This window comes from Vipera ursinii (assembly GCF_947247035.1).
Source record: "Vipera ursinii genome assembly, chromosome: 7".
NCBI lineage: Eukaryota > Metazoa > Chordata > Lepidosauria > Squamata > Viperidae > Vipera > Vipera ursinii.
The window spans coordinates 47,944,654-47,960,572 of NC_139521.1; the positions used below are offsets into that span (position 1 = coordinate 47,944,654).

Consider the following 15,919-nt stretch of genomic DNA (forward strand, 5'->3'; position numbering starts at 1 on the left):
AGGAAAAACTGGGAGCCGCAAAAAAAATGTGTGCGCATGCGCATACATGGGCGCATGCGCAGAACAGGGTTTGACTGAAGAGTGGAGCCAAGGCGAGATATGCACCTACCCTGCATATTTGAATTGATTGGTTGAACTTTTTTAGTCCCACTTTTTTTTTTTTTGGACTGCACATGGCAGAGGACTGGGAGCCGCAGGAGATGGCTGAAAGAGCCGCATGCGGCTTCGGAGCCGCGGGTTGCAGACCTGTGCCCTATAACATTTCAGACAAATGGTTGTCCAATCTTTTCTTAAAAACTTCCAGTGTTGGAGCATTCACGACTGCTGGAGGCAGGTTGTTCCACTGATTAATTGTTCTAACTGTCAGGAAATTTCTTCCTAGTTCTAGGTTGCTTCTCTCCTTGAATAGTTTCCATCGCTTCTTGTCTTGCCCTTAGGTGCTTTGGAGAATAGCTTGACTCCTTCTTTGTGGCAACCCTCTGAGATATTGGAACACTGCTATCAGGTCATGCCTAGTCCTCTTCATTAAACTAGACATATCCAATTCCTACAATTGTTCTTACATATTTTAGCCTCCAGTCCCCTGATCATCTATGTTGCTCTTCTCTGCACTCTTTCTAGAGTCAGGACCCAGATTGTTGGGGGCAATTAAGCTGACTTTGTAATAATGCCGCTTGGGGTGTGTGTGAAAGCCCTAATAAGCAGGCATATACATAGAATGAAGGCTACTGCTAAGCTTGTAAGCCGCCCTGAGTCTTCGGAGAAGGGCGGGATATAAATGGAATTAAAATTAAAAAAAAATAAACATCTATTTTACATCGTAGTGACCAAAACAGGATGCAGTATTCCAACTGTGGCCTTACCAAGGCATTATAATGTGATATTAACACTTCATGTGATTTTGATTCTATCCCTCTGTTAATGCAGCCTAGAACTCTGTTGACTTACTTGGCAGCTGCAGCACACTGCTGGCTCATATTTAAGTGATTGTCCACTAGGACCCTCAAGGTCGCTCTCACAGTTACTACTATTGAGCAAGGTACCACCTATACTGTACCTGTGCATTTGGTTTTTCTTGCCTAAATGTAGCACCTTACTTGTTCACCACTGAATTTCTTTTTGTTAGATAGCGCCCAATGTTCAAGTCTGTCAATGTAATGTACTGGCCTTTATATGCTGTAAGTGCTTGAGTTGTACTGCTTGCTAAGTGCTTAGTTCAAGTTTAAGTTGTAACGGTTCTTGGGCTTGCCTAGATTGGTTGTCTCCAGCCGGCTAAGTAGGTCTTTGGGTGGAAACCACTGCTTTAAACCTATTGGTCGCTGCCTATCAGCCAACCGTATAAATAACTGCGCAGCAGCTCCTATGTTGCTTCTGTTATGTTCTGACCTTCAATAAAGCCTGTTGCTGTTTGGACCCTCTGTCTCGTTCAATGCCTGCAAAGAACCAGCTACACAATAGTCAAGATCCTTCTGTATCTTAAGCCTATCTTCTGGAGTGTTGGCTATTCCTATTGTACTGCGGCAGTGGCAGAGCCGCTACACCGGCTCTTAGACAAAAATACTCAATGGCAGTGGACCAAGCTCCACGGAAGAAGTTTCCAGGCAGTCAACGCACTGTTGTCCTCTAACTTGATGCTCACGCAAAGCTACCAGTTTGCATTGCGTGTGATGCGTCCCCATGTGGCGTTGGGGCTGTGCTGAGTCACTTGTTGCGTATTACTCGAGGACCTTGTCTGCAGCGGAGCGCAATTACGTGCAAATTGACAAAGAGCCCTTGGCCATCGTGGCCGGGGTTAAGACTATATGGGAGGCAGTTCATGGTCTTTACTGATCACAAGCCCTTGCTAGGCTTGTTCACAATGAACAAGCAGACCTCAAATTCTGTCGCCACAAATGTTGAGGTGGTCTATATTCCTTTCGGCCTATGATTACAGGCTGATTCACATACCCAGCAAAGAAATGGGACACGAAGATGGCCTTAGCAGTTTGCCCTTGCCGCACGTGGAGCAAAATCCAGCTCCAGCTGCAAGCATTTTAGCCATACAGGACTTGCCGGAGTTTCCCCTACATGCGGGGGACGTTGCTGCAGAAATGGCAGCCAACAAAATCCTAAGTCGCGTGTCGGCTGGAAAATTGTGCCCCCCCGATTTCCAGAGTTTTTTCAGTCGGAAAAACAAGCTTTCAGCTCACAATGGGTGCATCCTTTGGGGCAGCAGGGTCGTAGTCCCCAGTTCACCCAGGCCCAGGGTTTTCCAGTCTTTGCATGATGGCCATCAGGGCATTGTCCGGATGAAGGCACTGGTGAGGAGCTACCTCTGGTGGCCAGGGCTAGATAAAGCTATCAAGGCCCAAGTACACGGGTGTTACACATGTAAACAGCCAAACCAGAGATGCCGCAGGCCCCTGTCCACCGATGGGAGGAAATGCACACACCGTGGTCAAGCATCCACGTAGATTTTGCCAGGCCTTTTCAGGGACAGTTGTTTTTAATAGTGGTCATAGCCACTTTAAATGGTTGGAGGTGGTTCCAATTCCCAATATGATACTGCAAGGACCATCCAGGTGTTGCAGTCACTGTTTGCAATGGATGGACTTCCGGACATCGTACTCTCTGTCAAAGGAGCCCAGTTCACCGCGTCAGAATTCCAGGCCTTTCTCAGGGCCAACCTCATAAGGCATGCCATGTCAGGTCCCTTTCACCCGTCGTTGAACAGGCAGGCAGAACGGATGGTTCGTACAACCAAAGAGTCCCTCAAATGCATTACTACAGGGGACTGGCACCACAGGCTGGCCAATTTCTTGTTATGCCAGCATACAACACCTTGCACAGCTACAGGTAAGAGCCCCGCAGAGCTTCGCTGGGGCAAGAGGCTAATAACCAAACTGGACAGACTACACTCCGATAGAGTAGCCTCTGACATGGCATGCCCGAAGGCACCTAGGAATTGGGGGGACTGGATTTGGACCCGGAACTACGGGCAAGGGCAGTTGTGGGTGGCAGCAAAAGTTGTCAAGGTGTCAGGACTGCTCTCCTGCGAGGTGGTCCTGGAAGATGGGCGAGTCAGGCCAGCCAAAGGGACTCGAGTCGTTTTGACTCCACCAAACCGTGAGCCCGGGTCTACCCAGCATGGCAGGCAAACCGGTAGACCAGGAGATTCCGGCAACCCCCTGACGCTCTGAATGAGCACAAAGACACCACCCCCCCAAGTACCTGCAAGATTTTGTAACCAAATGAATGTGTGTGCTATCCAGGGGGAAGGGGTGTAATGTACTGGCCTTTATATGCTGTAAGTGTTTGCTTGAGTTGTACTGCTTGCTAATTGCTTAGTTCAAGTGTATGTTGTAACGGTTGCTGGGCTGGTCTAGACTGGTTGTCTCCAGCCGGCTAAGTATGTCTTTGGGCAGGAAACCACTGCTTTAAACCTATTGGCCAACTGTATAAATAGCTGCACAGCAGCTCCTATGTTGCTTCTGTTATGTTCTGACCATCAATAAAGCCTGTTGCTGTTTGGACCCTCCATCTCGCTCAATGCCTGCAAAAACCAGCTACACAACAGTCAAGATCCTTCTGTATCTTAAGCCTATCTTCTGGAGTGTTGGCTATTCCTGCCAACTTGGTGTCATCTGCAATTTAAATGAGTTTCCCCATCTATCCCCTCATCTAAATCATGGATGAAGATGTGGAAGAGTACTGGGCCTAAAACAGAGTTTTAGGGGTATGCAGTACCCCACTGCATACTTCCCTCCATGTAGATGCAGCTCCACTGAGGATTACACGCTGAGTGTGGTTGGTCAGCCAGTTTCAAATCCATCTGGTGGTGATGCTGTCTAAGCAACTTTTTTCTATTTTATCAAGTAGTAGGTTGTGGTCTACTTTATCAAATGCCTTACTGAAGTCCAAGTAAATTATATCCATAGCAATATATCATTATTCTGTTATTTTGTATCTTCTTTGCCAGTGATTTTAAAGTGATTAGAAATAAAGAAGAGACAATTTTGTATTGTTCCTTTCATTGTCACTGTGATAAAATCTGGGCTATTGGTTCCTTGTAGATAGTTCGGATCCATGTAAAAAAATCATACCATTGTTTTTTCAAAATGTAAATATGGTCATTCAAATTTATTAAAGGCATTTTTTACATCTAAGAAAATCATAGTTATTACTTACCTTTAATGGATTATATATGTATTAACATTTTTGAAAGAAATAGTAACTGATACATATTTGGTAGAATTAAATAAATTTCATATTTTTAATGCAGTTACTATTATCATTTCCAATTGCTAGCTTTTTTTGCATAGCTTTTAATATGTCCTTTTTGTGATTGATTTATAGCGCAACAATTTTGAATAGTTACATGTTTCCCATACAAATGCAAATAATATGTCAGTAAGAGGATTACAGTCAAATAGAACCAAGCTGAATAGTTTTTAAAAACCTGACATATAAGTACAATATTAATAAAATCATACGTTATAATTGCATAATACATTTAACTAAGCTTAACTGAACTACAGTTTATTTCAGTTTTTAGTTCATACCACACACTGAAATAGCAAATACCATCTAAGTTCACACAGTGTGTAAAGCAAAACCTGGTTGTTTGGCTTACACTAACATAGGATTAAATTAAATTAATATTTCTTTTTTATATATAAATATTTTATTAAGTTTTTATAGTTAGAAATCTTTAGTGTTTAATAAACAATATCTTGTCTGGGTTCATATATTTAACATTAATAGAAATACAATTTCCATTTCCACTCTCTATTCCATTTTTCCAGCCATTTATAGAAATTATCCCATGTTTGGAAATATTCTGTATCTTCTTACCCTTTCATTTTCAGTGTGAGCCTAACCATTTCCACACAATCTAAAATTTTTCTGATTATGTCTTCTTCTAATGATGTTTCTTCACTTTTCCAATACTGTGCAAATGCAATTCTCGCTGCTATTAATACATGTAATATTAAGTACATCCATTTTTGTCATAGTTCTCTGTAATTATACCTAAAAGAAATAATTCTGGTTTAAACTCTACATGTTTTCTTAATATTTTCTGTAACCATGTGTAATTTTGAGCAAGTTTTTGTGCTTTAGGGCATGTCCACCAAAGGTGATAGCATGTGCCTGGCTTTCGCCTACATTTCGAATAATTACTAGACATGTTTTTAAGCATTTTTGCTAATCTTGCAGTTGATCAATACCATCTATAAAACATTTTATATAGATCTTCTTTATAATTAGCTGCCCTTGTTATTTTAGTTTCTTTCCCACAGGTTTTACCATTTTTATAATTCTACATTATGTTCAAAAATTTTTGCCCAAGTTGTCATTGTTTCTTTAACTTGTTCATCTTCCATCTTCAGGTTTAACAAAAATTTATACAGTTTCTTAATCAGTTTTTCATCTGATGACAATAGTATCTGGTCAAACACTGTTTGATCTTTATAGAAACCATATGTTTTAGCATCTTTTTCGTATCTCATTTGCATTTGCAAGTGTGGCCACCATGATAGCTCAATACCCTGTTCTTCCAGTTCTTGTTTAGTTTGTAATTTCCCATCAGTGTTCAAAATGTCTTTGTATGTCACAAGTTTCTCATAGTTAATTAAATTTGGGTGCACAAATGCTTCCACTGTCGAGATCTATCCTGGTATTTTCATATAAATTTTCATTTTTATCTTTTCCCATGTCAAAAGTAAGGCATTTCTTATATAATGATTTTGAAAGTATTTATAGATGTTATTCTTCCCGTACCATAGAAAGGCATGCCATCCAAGTTGTAGATCATGTCCTTCTATGTATAGTAGTCTTTTGTGTCCAAGGGTTATCCACTTTTAGCCATGTTTAACCCGGTTTTGCATCTGAGCAAGAGGGTTGCAGGGAAGCATGGCTCTGCCTCCCGCATTCAATTTCATCCTGCTGGGGCCCCCAAAAGGGCCTAAAGTCACCCTGAAGAGGCAACGAAGGAAAAGGGGACCCTCATAGATCACAGATTGACTGTGGTCAATCCGTTCGATCCGAAGAAGTCCTCTAAACCAGCTGGTGAAGGACTGCTGCAGTTTGGCAGCCAGTCAGAGCTCCTGAAAATGGGGTAAAAGCACCAACTAGCAAATTTAAGCAATGCATTTGGAACTGGGTGAGAGTATTTTTTTCCTGCTCTACTTTTTAAAAAAAATCTCCCTGAAAAAAAAAAGAAAGCTCTCAGAAGCAAGAGGGTGGGGGTGGTTCTTGACGCCCCTCCCCCTAGAAGAATGGCAGCAGTTTAATATCTTTGGGAGAAAAATAGACTGTAAAATCAAATCAGAAATAATATAAGATTGTAACATTGAAAAATTTGGGAGACTTAAAATATTTTAGAAACTTTATTTGCTTGAAAAACTATCAGACTGAATTCTCAAGAAAAAAGTCCTGATCGAAAGATACATTTGTAATGACATCTAGTGGTGGAAACAGGAGCAACAGCAACACAAAGACTTTTCTTTTACTCTGTATAGTTTGGAAAGAATGATCTTGGTTTGAAGCCTAAATAAAGATAGTAAGCTTGGCTTTTTGATGTGCCTGAACTTCTTAGCCTTGCAGATTGCAGCTAGAAAACAAGAGAAGAGGAACTCTTTGGGCTGTTTTTCTGCAGGATAGATTATAAATATAAACTACTTTGAAGACAGCTGGCTTTCCTGGATTACAAACATTGCTTGAGTTGCAATATCAAGAACTATTCAGAGACAGAAAAACTTGACACTTGGTTATTCTCTTTGAGAGAGGCTCTATGGATTATTAACTTGGAATAGTAGGGCCTTGAGGATTATAAACCCTGACTGACTGATGATTTTGGTTTCTTGGATAACTGCTTGGAGTTGGTGCTGAAAGACAAAAGTGGATTATAATTTTTTTTCTTCTCTCTTTTTTCTTCATGAGGAATCTATTGGGTTATAAATTTTTATTTTCAAAAACTATTTAGAGACAGAAGAAATCTGACTCTTGGCGATTCCATTTGGGGAAGGCTCTGTGGATTATAAATTTTATACAAGACTCTTTTTGGCCTACAAATTGGAGCTGATTGATAACGTTGGACTTTTGGATAATTATTTGGAGTTGAGATTGAAGGACATAACTGGACTACAAATTCTCTTCTCTCCTTTCTCCCCCTGTGTGTGGGGGGAGCCTACTGGATTATAAGAGACTACAGATAAAGACTATAAGAATTGTTTGAAACAAGCTTAAAGGGCATATTGTAATATTGATTATAAGTTTGAAGGTTTTGTATAAGATTGATAACTAGGGAATATATTAGAACTGAAGAGGTTTGGAGAGGGGGAATTCCTAATCTAGCTAAAATTCCTAATCTAGCTAAAATTAGCAAAAAAACCATCCTCAGTGCCATCGTCTACTACCCCCAGTCCTGTGTATCAGATCAATTGACGCAATGTTACAAGAAAAAACCAACAGCTTCCAGAAGGAAATGCAAATTACATTACAAGCATTCCAGGAGGCTATTACTTCACACAAAGAAGACATGAAGAGGAATCATGAAGAGATGAAAGATAACTTTGATAAAATGAAGAAATTCATGACTTGAAATCTCAATTAGAAAACTTTCAACAAAAGATTACAAAGAATGAGCAAAGGATTCAGAAAGCAGAAGACAAATCAGTAGAAACAGATAAAAAAACTGGAAGCAATAAAAGATGAAAATCAAAGACTGATGTAGGCAAATAAAGAATTGGAAGACTCAATAGTGGCTTTGGAAATGGAAAAGGCATCTCACTTTTTAAGATTTCAGAACATAATGGAAGATAAGGAAGAAGATCTTGCGGACGATGACAGAAGTACTAGCTGGACGTTGGAAACTAGAAAACAGGAAATGGAAGGAGAGATTGATCAAGCATTGAGTCAATTCAAGCTATGCATGAAGAAACAAAGTGTCTAGAGAAGTACATGTTAGATTTGTCAAAAAATCAATAAGAGATGAAATATTGAGAAGAGTCAGATGACCCACTACAATACAAGGGAAAAGAAATTGTAGTCTTGAAGCAAATACCTAGGAAGATAAGGGACTCACGAAGAAGCTATCAATTCTTGACCAAAAAGCTAATAAAAAAGGAGTGAATTTTAGATGGTTGATGCCAGAGAGGATAGTATTCAATTGGGACTCCAAAAGATACAGATTGGATTCTGTCTTTAAAGCAATGGAATTTTATGAGAGACACAGGTTTTTTTTTTTTGAAGAAGGAAGTTCGGAATTTAATCAGAATACACAGAAAACATAAATCAAAAAGAATAGGTAAAGGGAAAAGAACAGAGACTGATAAGAACAACTAGAAGAATAAAACCTAAATATAACTGAAGAAGATGAAGAAGGATAATGGATTTTTTTCAATGAATATAAATGGATTGAACTTCTCTGTAAAAAGGAAAAAAATTATACGACTACAAAAACTAAAAATGGATATAGTTTGTCTTCAAGAAACACATATTAAAAGACAACATTATACATTTCTGGACTGCCCGAAAATTGGGAAGCTCTTCTTTTCATCAGCACAACAAAAGAAAAGAGGAGTAGCTTCTATATTAAAGAAACAATGAACCTCAAAAAATTTATGCAGATGAAGAAGGAAGAATATTAATGGTGGAAATAATATTAAATCAAAAACAGACATTGATGGTAGCAATTTATGCACCAAATAACAAACAAGAAAAACCTTTATCAAAACTACATAAGAAAATAGTGGAAATGGAATTTCAAAATATTTGCTTAGTAGGAGACATTAATGCAATTGTAGATGGAAAGCTAGATTACAGAAGCAGTATAATAGGAAAAAAAGGTAGGAACATTCTACCTAAAGCTTTTTTTTAAAATGGCAGAAGAAATTTGTATACAGGATATGTGGAGAGAAAAACCCAAAGAAATCTCAATACACATTTTACTCAAATAGGCATAAATCATGGTCTAGAATCGATATGCTACGGATACCTGCTGAACTAAGAATAACATACAAGAGATTGAGATAGAAACTAATGTATGGGCGGATCACAATCCGATAAAAATGACATGGAGAGGAACAAAGAAAAAACTAAGGTGGACATTGAATCAATTTTTACTGAAAGAGAAAGAATCTATACAAAAAGTAGCAAAGGAAATGGATTTTTTCTTTAAAGAAAATAAGAAAGAAGATAAATACATGACTCCAAAATGTTTCAGAGAGAGCCAAAGCATATTTTAGAGGATTAGCCATAACCTACATGGCGGAAAAAAAACAAGGAAAAAAAACAAGAACAAATGAAGCTAAAGGAAGAATTGACAAAATTAGAATTAGAATTACAAAGAGACCCACAAAAGAAGAAACTTAAAAAACAAATGGAGACAATAAAACACAAATTAAACTTAATAGAAGCTGAAGAAATGGCCCAACAATTCAAAAGAACAAAACAAAACTTTTTTGAAAATGCTAATAAGCTGGGCAGATGGTTAGCCTATAAATTGAAGAAAGAAAGAGACAAAAAACAGATAAATAAATTGCAAGACGTGAGATGTGATTTACAATACCAAAATCATATAATAAAAAAATAAAGAATTCTATGAAACACTTTATGATAAAGAAGAAATTACTCAGGAAAAAATAAGGCAATATATAGAAAATGCTAACTTATCAAAGTTTCCAGAGAACTTCAAAAACATGTTAAATGAGAAAATAACAGTGATGGAGCTGACAGAAGCTATAAAAAGTAAAAAAAAACTGAGAAGACACCAGGCCCAGATGGGCTTCCTGCAGAATTTTACAAAAGCCTACAAAATATACTAAGCCCACTAATGCAAGAAGTATGTAATGAACTTGTAGTGGAGACCAAACTACCAAATACACGGATAGAAGCCAATATCACTTTAATACCAAAAGAAGATTCAGATTTGAATCAGTTAAAAATTATAAACCAATATCTTTATTAAATGCAATTACAAAATTTTTGCTTCAATAATAGCAGAAAGACTGAAGAGATTTTTGATTGAATTCATACATCCAGATCAAAATGGATTTTTACCAAAGAGACAAATAAATAATAATTTAAGAATGATCTTAGATACTTTGGAATATTACGAAATGCATCCAGGGAAACAAATGGCATTATTTTTTTAGGTGCGCAGAAAGCTTTTGATAATGTCAACTGGCAATTTATAGCACAATAATTAAGCTATATGGACTTTGGAGAAAATTTTATAAATATAATTAAAACAATTTACCATAGATGGTCAAAGTAATTGTAAAGGGAGACTTTACACAGAATTTTAATATTAAAAAAGGCACAAGACAAGGATGTCCATTATCTTCATTATTATTTATTTTAACTCCGGAAGTCCTGAATAGAAATGTTAGACAGGACCCAAAAATTAAAGGTATGGAGATAAAGGATGAAAAATATAATTTACAAGTATTTGCCGATGATCTGGTATTTATTTTAAAAGATCCCTTGGAGACAAGCCCTAAATTATTGATAAAAATTGAAGAATTTGTAGAAGTAGCAGAACTGAAAATAAACAGAGATAAAACAGAGCCTTGGTGGAGCAGTGGGCTAATGCCTCCTTAAGTAACACCAGCTGCCTGCAATTAGTGCAGGTTCGCATCCCACCAGGCTCAAGGTTGACTCAGCCTTCCATCCTTCCGAGGTAGGTAAAATGAGGACCCAGATTGTTGGGGGCAATAAGCTGACTTTGTAATAATGCCGCTTGGGGTGTGTGTGAAAGCCCTAATAAGCAGGCATATACATAGAATGAAGGCTACTGCTAAGCTTGTAAGCCGCCCTGAGTCTTCGGAGAAGGGCGGGATATAAATGGAATTAAAATAAAAAATAAAAAAATAAAACTAAAGTGATAGTTGAAAATCTTACAGATAGACAAAAAAATCAACTGTCAGAAAAAACAGATCTCCAGATAGTTAAGAAAGTTAAATACCTGGTAATGTACTTAACAGCAAGGTGTCGACATTAAAAGAAGATAATTATCTTAAACTATTAAAACAAATAAAATTAGATTTGGAAAGATGGAAAAATTTACAATTATCAATCTTGGGAAGAATAACAACAGTGAAAATGAAGATTTTACCAAATCTACTTTTGCTATTCCAAACAATACCTATAAAATTAGAGATTTTTTTTTATGAGTTAAATGCATTGATGTTGAAATTCATCTGGTAGAGCCAGAATAAGACTGAAATTGCTGCAAGAAGCAAAAGAAAACGGAGGATTTGGGCTACCAGACTGGTTTCTATACTACCAAGCAGCTGCAGTAACATGGATTAAATTAATATTTCTTTATCAGACCAAAAATGAAACTGGAACACAATAATATTTGCAAAATAATTATAATATGTATAATTTCCTGCTTGGGATAGACCTATTTATGTTATTTTCCTATGTCTTTGAATTCAACATTAGAAAAAATAAACAAAATTGGTTAACACATGGCATAACAGAACCGATTGCAATCTAATCTTTCTAGATTGGAAGACTGGGTTGAATGGAACATGATGCTGTTCAATGGGAAGAAATGTAAGTTATTATATTTAGAGGAAAGAAGTAAGGTGCACAAACACAAAGAAAAATGGCACAGAAGCGCTAAATTGGAGAAGGACTTGTATTCACTGATAAGAAGCTGAGCATGAGCTAGCAGGGTGAAACAGCTACTAGTTTTTGTGTAATTGTGGGCTACTTTAGAAGAAGAACTATACTAAAAAAGATGAAGTACTTATTCTTCTCTACTTTACCCTGATGTACAATATAGTGTAGAATAAGGGCTTGAGTACTGTATGTGAATGTGATACTGACAAGTTAGAAGAGATTCAGAAAGGAATGATACAAGGACTTAAAAATATGTCCTATGAAGGCTGAAGGAACTTGAGTTATTCATTCGGGAGAAAAGATGACTCATGAGAGCCATAATATCTGTGTTCAGGTGTATTAAAGAGATAAGGAAAATAGTCAGGAACTATTTGCCATTGCCACAGAAACTAGGACCAGAAACAATGGACAAAAATTGCATAATTTATAAATATATAAGGAAAGATTTCTTGATGGTAAGATGAACACAGCAATGGAATAATCTACCTATGGAGGTATTTAAGAAAAAGCTGGACAGCTTTATTTTAATGATAATTTACTTGGTTTTTCCTGCACACTGTAGAGGGTTGAACTAAATGATCCCTGGGGTCACTTCCAGTTCCACAATTTTATGATTCAAACACTAGGTTTATCCCAGGCTATAAATATTATAAAATAGTGGGTATCTATAAATGTATGCTCTTACCTTACATCCCTTAAAACTGTTTTAGCTCTTAGTAGTTGAAATGAATTAACAAATAACTAATAATTCAATAAGCTACTAAAATTTATTCCTATTTTTTTCTGATTGGTCTTTTCTTATTCTAGCCTTTCTGCTAAAGCTATATGCTCACTAAAAAAACACCTAAACATAGCTATGTATTTGAAACTGCTTTTTTTGAAATTCTCAATACAATATTCTTGGAAGATAACTACATATTTGTATAGTGGATCTTACAACAAGATATGAAGACTTAGTGTTTGTGTAGTATCATCCAGTGATGCATCCTGGGCTTTCCCCCCATTTCCCCCCATTCCCCCCAAATAAAATTATCTGCTGTGGAGGCTGTCACTCTCCAGTGGCAAATTTAAATTTCTAACATAAAGTTCTGTTGAAAATAGATTAGAAGAATTGTAATCTAACATTCAGGTTTCCCTGCTGAAAAAACCACTGCAGACAGTTAAGTACTCTAAATAAGAATCAAATAAATATTTTAATTTTAAAAAGGATAATTACAATAATATACAATACATAAAAAGAAAAAATGAGCTTTTTTGAAGACAGCGAACAAAGTTAAAGCAGATAAAAATTACTCATATTCAATCACCTATGAATGTGTAAAAAGTCTAGACACAATCCTAACATGGGTATTGGGCTCATATTGTGATTATTTGTGTAGGATTACTTAAAGCATTATTTCTTCTCCTGCTTGAATAGACAGGTTGCAAAGAGCAGAACACATCTCTATTGGCATTCGGTCATTACTTGGGTATGTGTTTCTTGTACTGCATGTTCTCTAGTACCGGGTTGTGTCCAACTAATGGTTCTGAAAAGTAAGCAAGAATTCAAAGTGCAGGTGCTCCATTTGTCATTCAACACATTCTGTTAATTGTAAATAAAGTGACAGTTTCATTCATTAAGATTTTCAAACATTTGATTACATTTTCTTGCAGCTATTTTACAGGTTACATTCTTGCTAATAACTTTTAATGAAGGATTATGCAATTTGGTTATGAATTTGTCATTTACAGTACACTAAGTTTATGATGTTTAGGATTAAAGTATCAATAAGATAGAATTATCTACAGAATTTTTAAAAAGTCTCATTTTTTTTAAAAAGGGGTGCCATTAACTGTTTAGGTCAGGATGTTGACAGGTATCAAGAAAAGTTCCTGGCAGTATCCCCGAAGAATGTTTTAAAAAGTATTAAAAAATAACAAGACTTCTTAAAAAAAATATTTGAAGAGACACCTATCACATATGCTGCAGTTTTACTTTTCAAGTTGACAGCATCTCTTTCTGTTTTTTTCTTAATCTATTTTTGTACAGGCACAACAGCTGCAGTGGAGACATGGAATTCCTGTCCATTTTCCCCTTAATTAGTTGAGAGAAGCAGCTCTGTATGCACAAAAGCTATACTAATACTGTGCTACTTCTGCCAAGTTATAAAGAAAATGTTATAAAGGAACTCTACAGACACACTGCAGCATATTCTGTACTTGCACTATTCTAAATTATTAAGGTTTCTTCCTTATTAAGACATTTCAGATCTGTCTGACAAACGTACACATATAGCGTTCATTAAATTAGAACTGAACAATTTTTCACTATTTATCCAGGGATAGCAAGACTAACAATACATATACCAGTGACAATGATTTCCCTTCGACTGACTCAGACAAGCATTTTAATTATACAAAAAAATAATAATAATTCAAAATAAAATAGATGTACTGTACATCCTAACATGTTTACATAAACAATTATTAATAAATTTTGTGAACACCAGGATCTGTGTAGGCTATATTAAATATTTCAAAAACCTAAAAGAATTTTTTAAAAATTCTACAGTCCATTTAGCCTGACATAGCAGAGATTTCATAATCACTTGCTGATATTATGGGTTTTCCCATCATCCGTACATTCTTAGCATTAGTAATCCTTGCCATCATACACACTGGTTTATCAAAGTACCGCACAAGTGCTGGTTCAGTCAACAGGGAAGCTAAAAACTGCTCAAAGGTGATAGCCCAGTCTTGGTCAATACTACTATTACTGCTTGGGAGAGAAGCTGGGTTTCTGCTTCGTACCAAAACAGTGTCTTCACTGATGTCCTCACAGTGCAGCTTTTCCTCCTCATGAGAACCTGCGCTCAGGACAGAATACGAAGACATGGAGCTGTCATCTTTAGTATCATCATCAGAAATCAACATGGAAGAACCAGCTCCATTATCCCTAGGAGAAGAATCTTCCAGTTTAACATCCTCCATCTGTGAACTGTCACCACAAATATTCTCCTCTTCATCAAGAAAACCATTTTGAAAATGATCGTGTTGGTCAAGACGGTACTGCTGGCTCCCTTTCTTCTGAATCAGCACATTCGTAATGGTCTTACTGCTATTCTCAGTGTCATTAATAGATTGGACACTAAACAGCTTACCAACTTCACCAATCTCTAGAAGCAAACTTGTCACAGCTGCAGTAGCATGATAAAGATCCTGCTCATTGGGGTCTTCACTGAACATGTTATACATGGTCTTACATAGTTCGATAAATTGCTCCTAGATGTAAAAGATAAATATAATGCTTTGTTGGTAAGCAGCTGTTCATCCTATTCAAATCCAACGGTTAGATGGGGCTCTTAGCTGTTTTTCTTCCAACAGACTGAATAGACAACACCTGTCTAGTTTCAATATTGACATTATCAAGTGTTCCCAGATTATTTGCTGGGGCCCAAGCGAAATACCTCCATAGTGAAAACATATTTTGTCTGTAAGAGATTATTTTTTTACACATACACACACACACATGTGTGCTTTTGATGAATGCTTGTTTCTAGATAATATTTAATTAACAATAAGCATGCAATCCAATTCAAGCACACTATTCTTGGGCACATGACAGGAATACAACACATCCAAATTCTGATAGAACCTTTTATCTTTAATAAAGATGTAAAAGATATAGAAGAAAAAGGAATAGTAAGCCCAGTTTTCCCAGTGATAGGATCTTTTAGAATAGTTTGCTTTGTTGCATCCCTCCATTAAAAGCCCCCTGAGAGAAAGTGTTGGGCCAATCTGTTTATCTAATTAAAAGTGAAATATGTAGATTTTAATATGTGCGTATACACACACACACACACACACACACACACAGAGAGAGAGAGAGAGAGAGAGAGAGAGAGAGAGAAAGAGAGAGAATATATACACATAGATACATATATCCATGCGTAACTATAGGCAGAATTATAAAGGCATTAGAAATAACCCACTGGATAGTCTCTATGAAAAAGAATAAAGAGACACAAATCTGACACCTGAAATTTCAAAACAAGCCCCCCCCCCAAATAAAGCCCCCCAAATGCCCTAAATCTTTAGTTCCATCCACTCTGATATGAGGTTTCCAGGCAGGGCAAAATGAAAAAGTGAAGCTCCATCGATTACAGGCTGCTCACCTTTAATATAGAGCATGAGAAGAATATAAAGGGAGCCCAGTGTCCTGCTTCCCCCTTTTAATTTGGATATCTGCAATTGGAATTAAATCTTTCAAACTTTAATCCCATCTCAAGGTTAGGCTATGTATATGCTTTACTGACATGAAATTACA

General features: G+C 36.8%; 1 protein-coding gene across 2 annotated transcripts in view; it reads right to left on the minus strand.

Annotated features, from left to right (window-relative positions):
• Window positions 1-12,778: 12,778 nt before the first annotated feature.
• Window positions 12,779-15,919, minus strand: part of TBC1D9 (TBC1 domain family member 9) — a 61,696-nt gene continuing 58,555 nt past the window's right edge. For both annotated transcript variants that reach the window (XM_083366958.1, XM_083366957.1), the window contains exon 21: window positions 12,779-14,874. In XM_083366958.1, coding sequence (XP_083223084.1) covers window positions 14,170-14,874 — 705 coding nt within the window. In that variant the 3' untranslated portion in view covers window positions 12,779-14,169. The remainder of the gene's footprint in view (window positions 14,875-15,919) is intronic.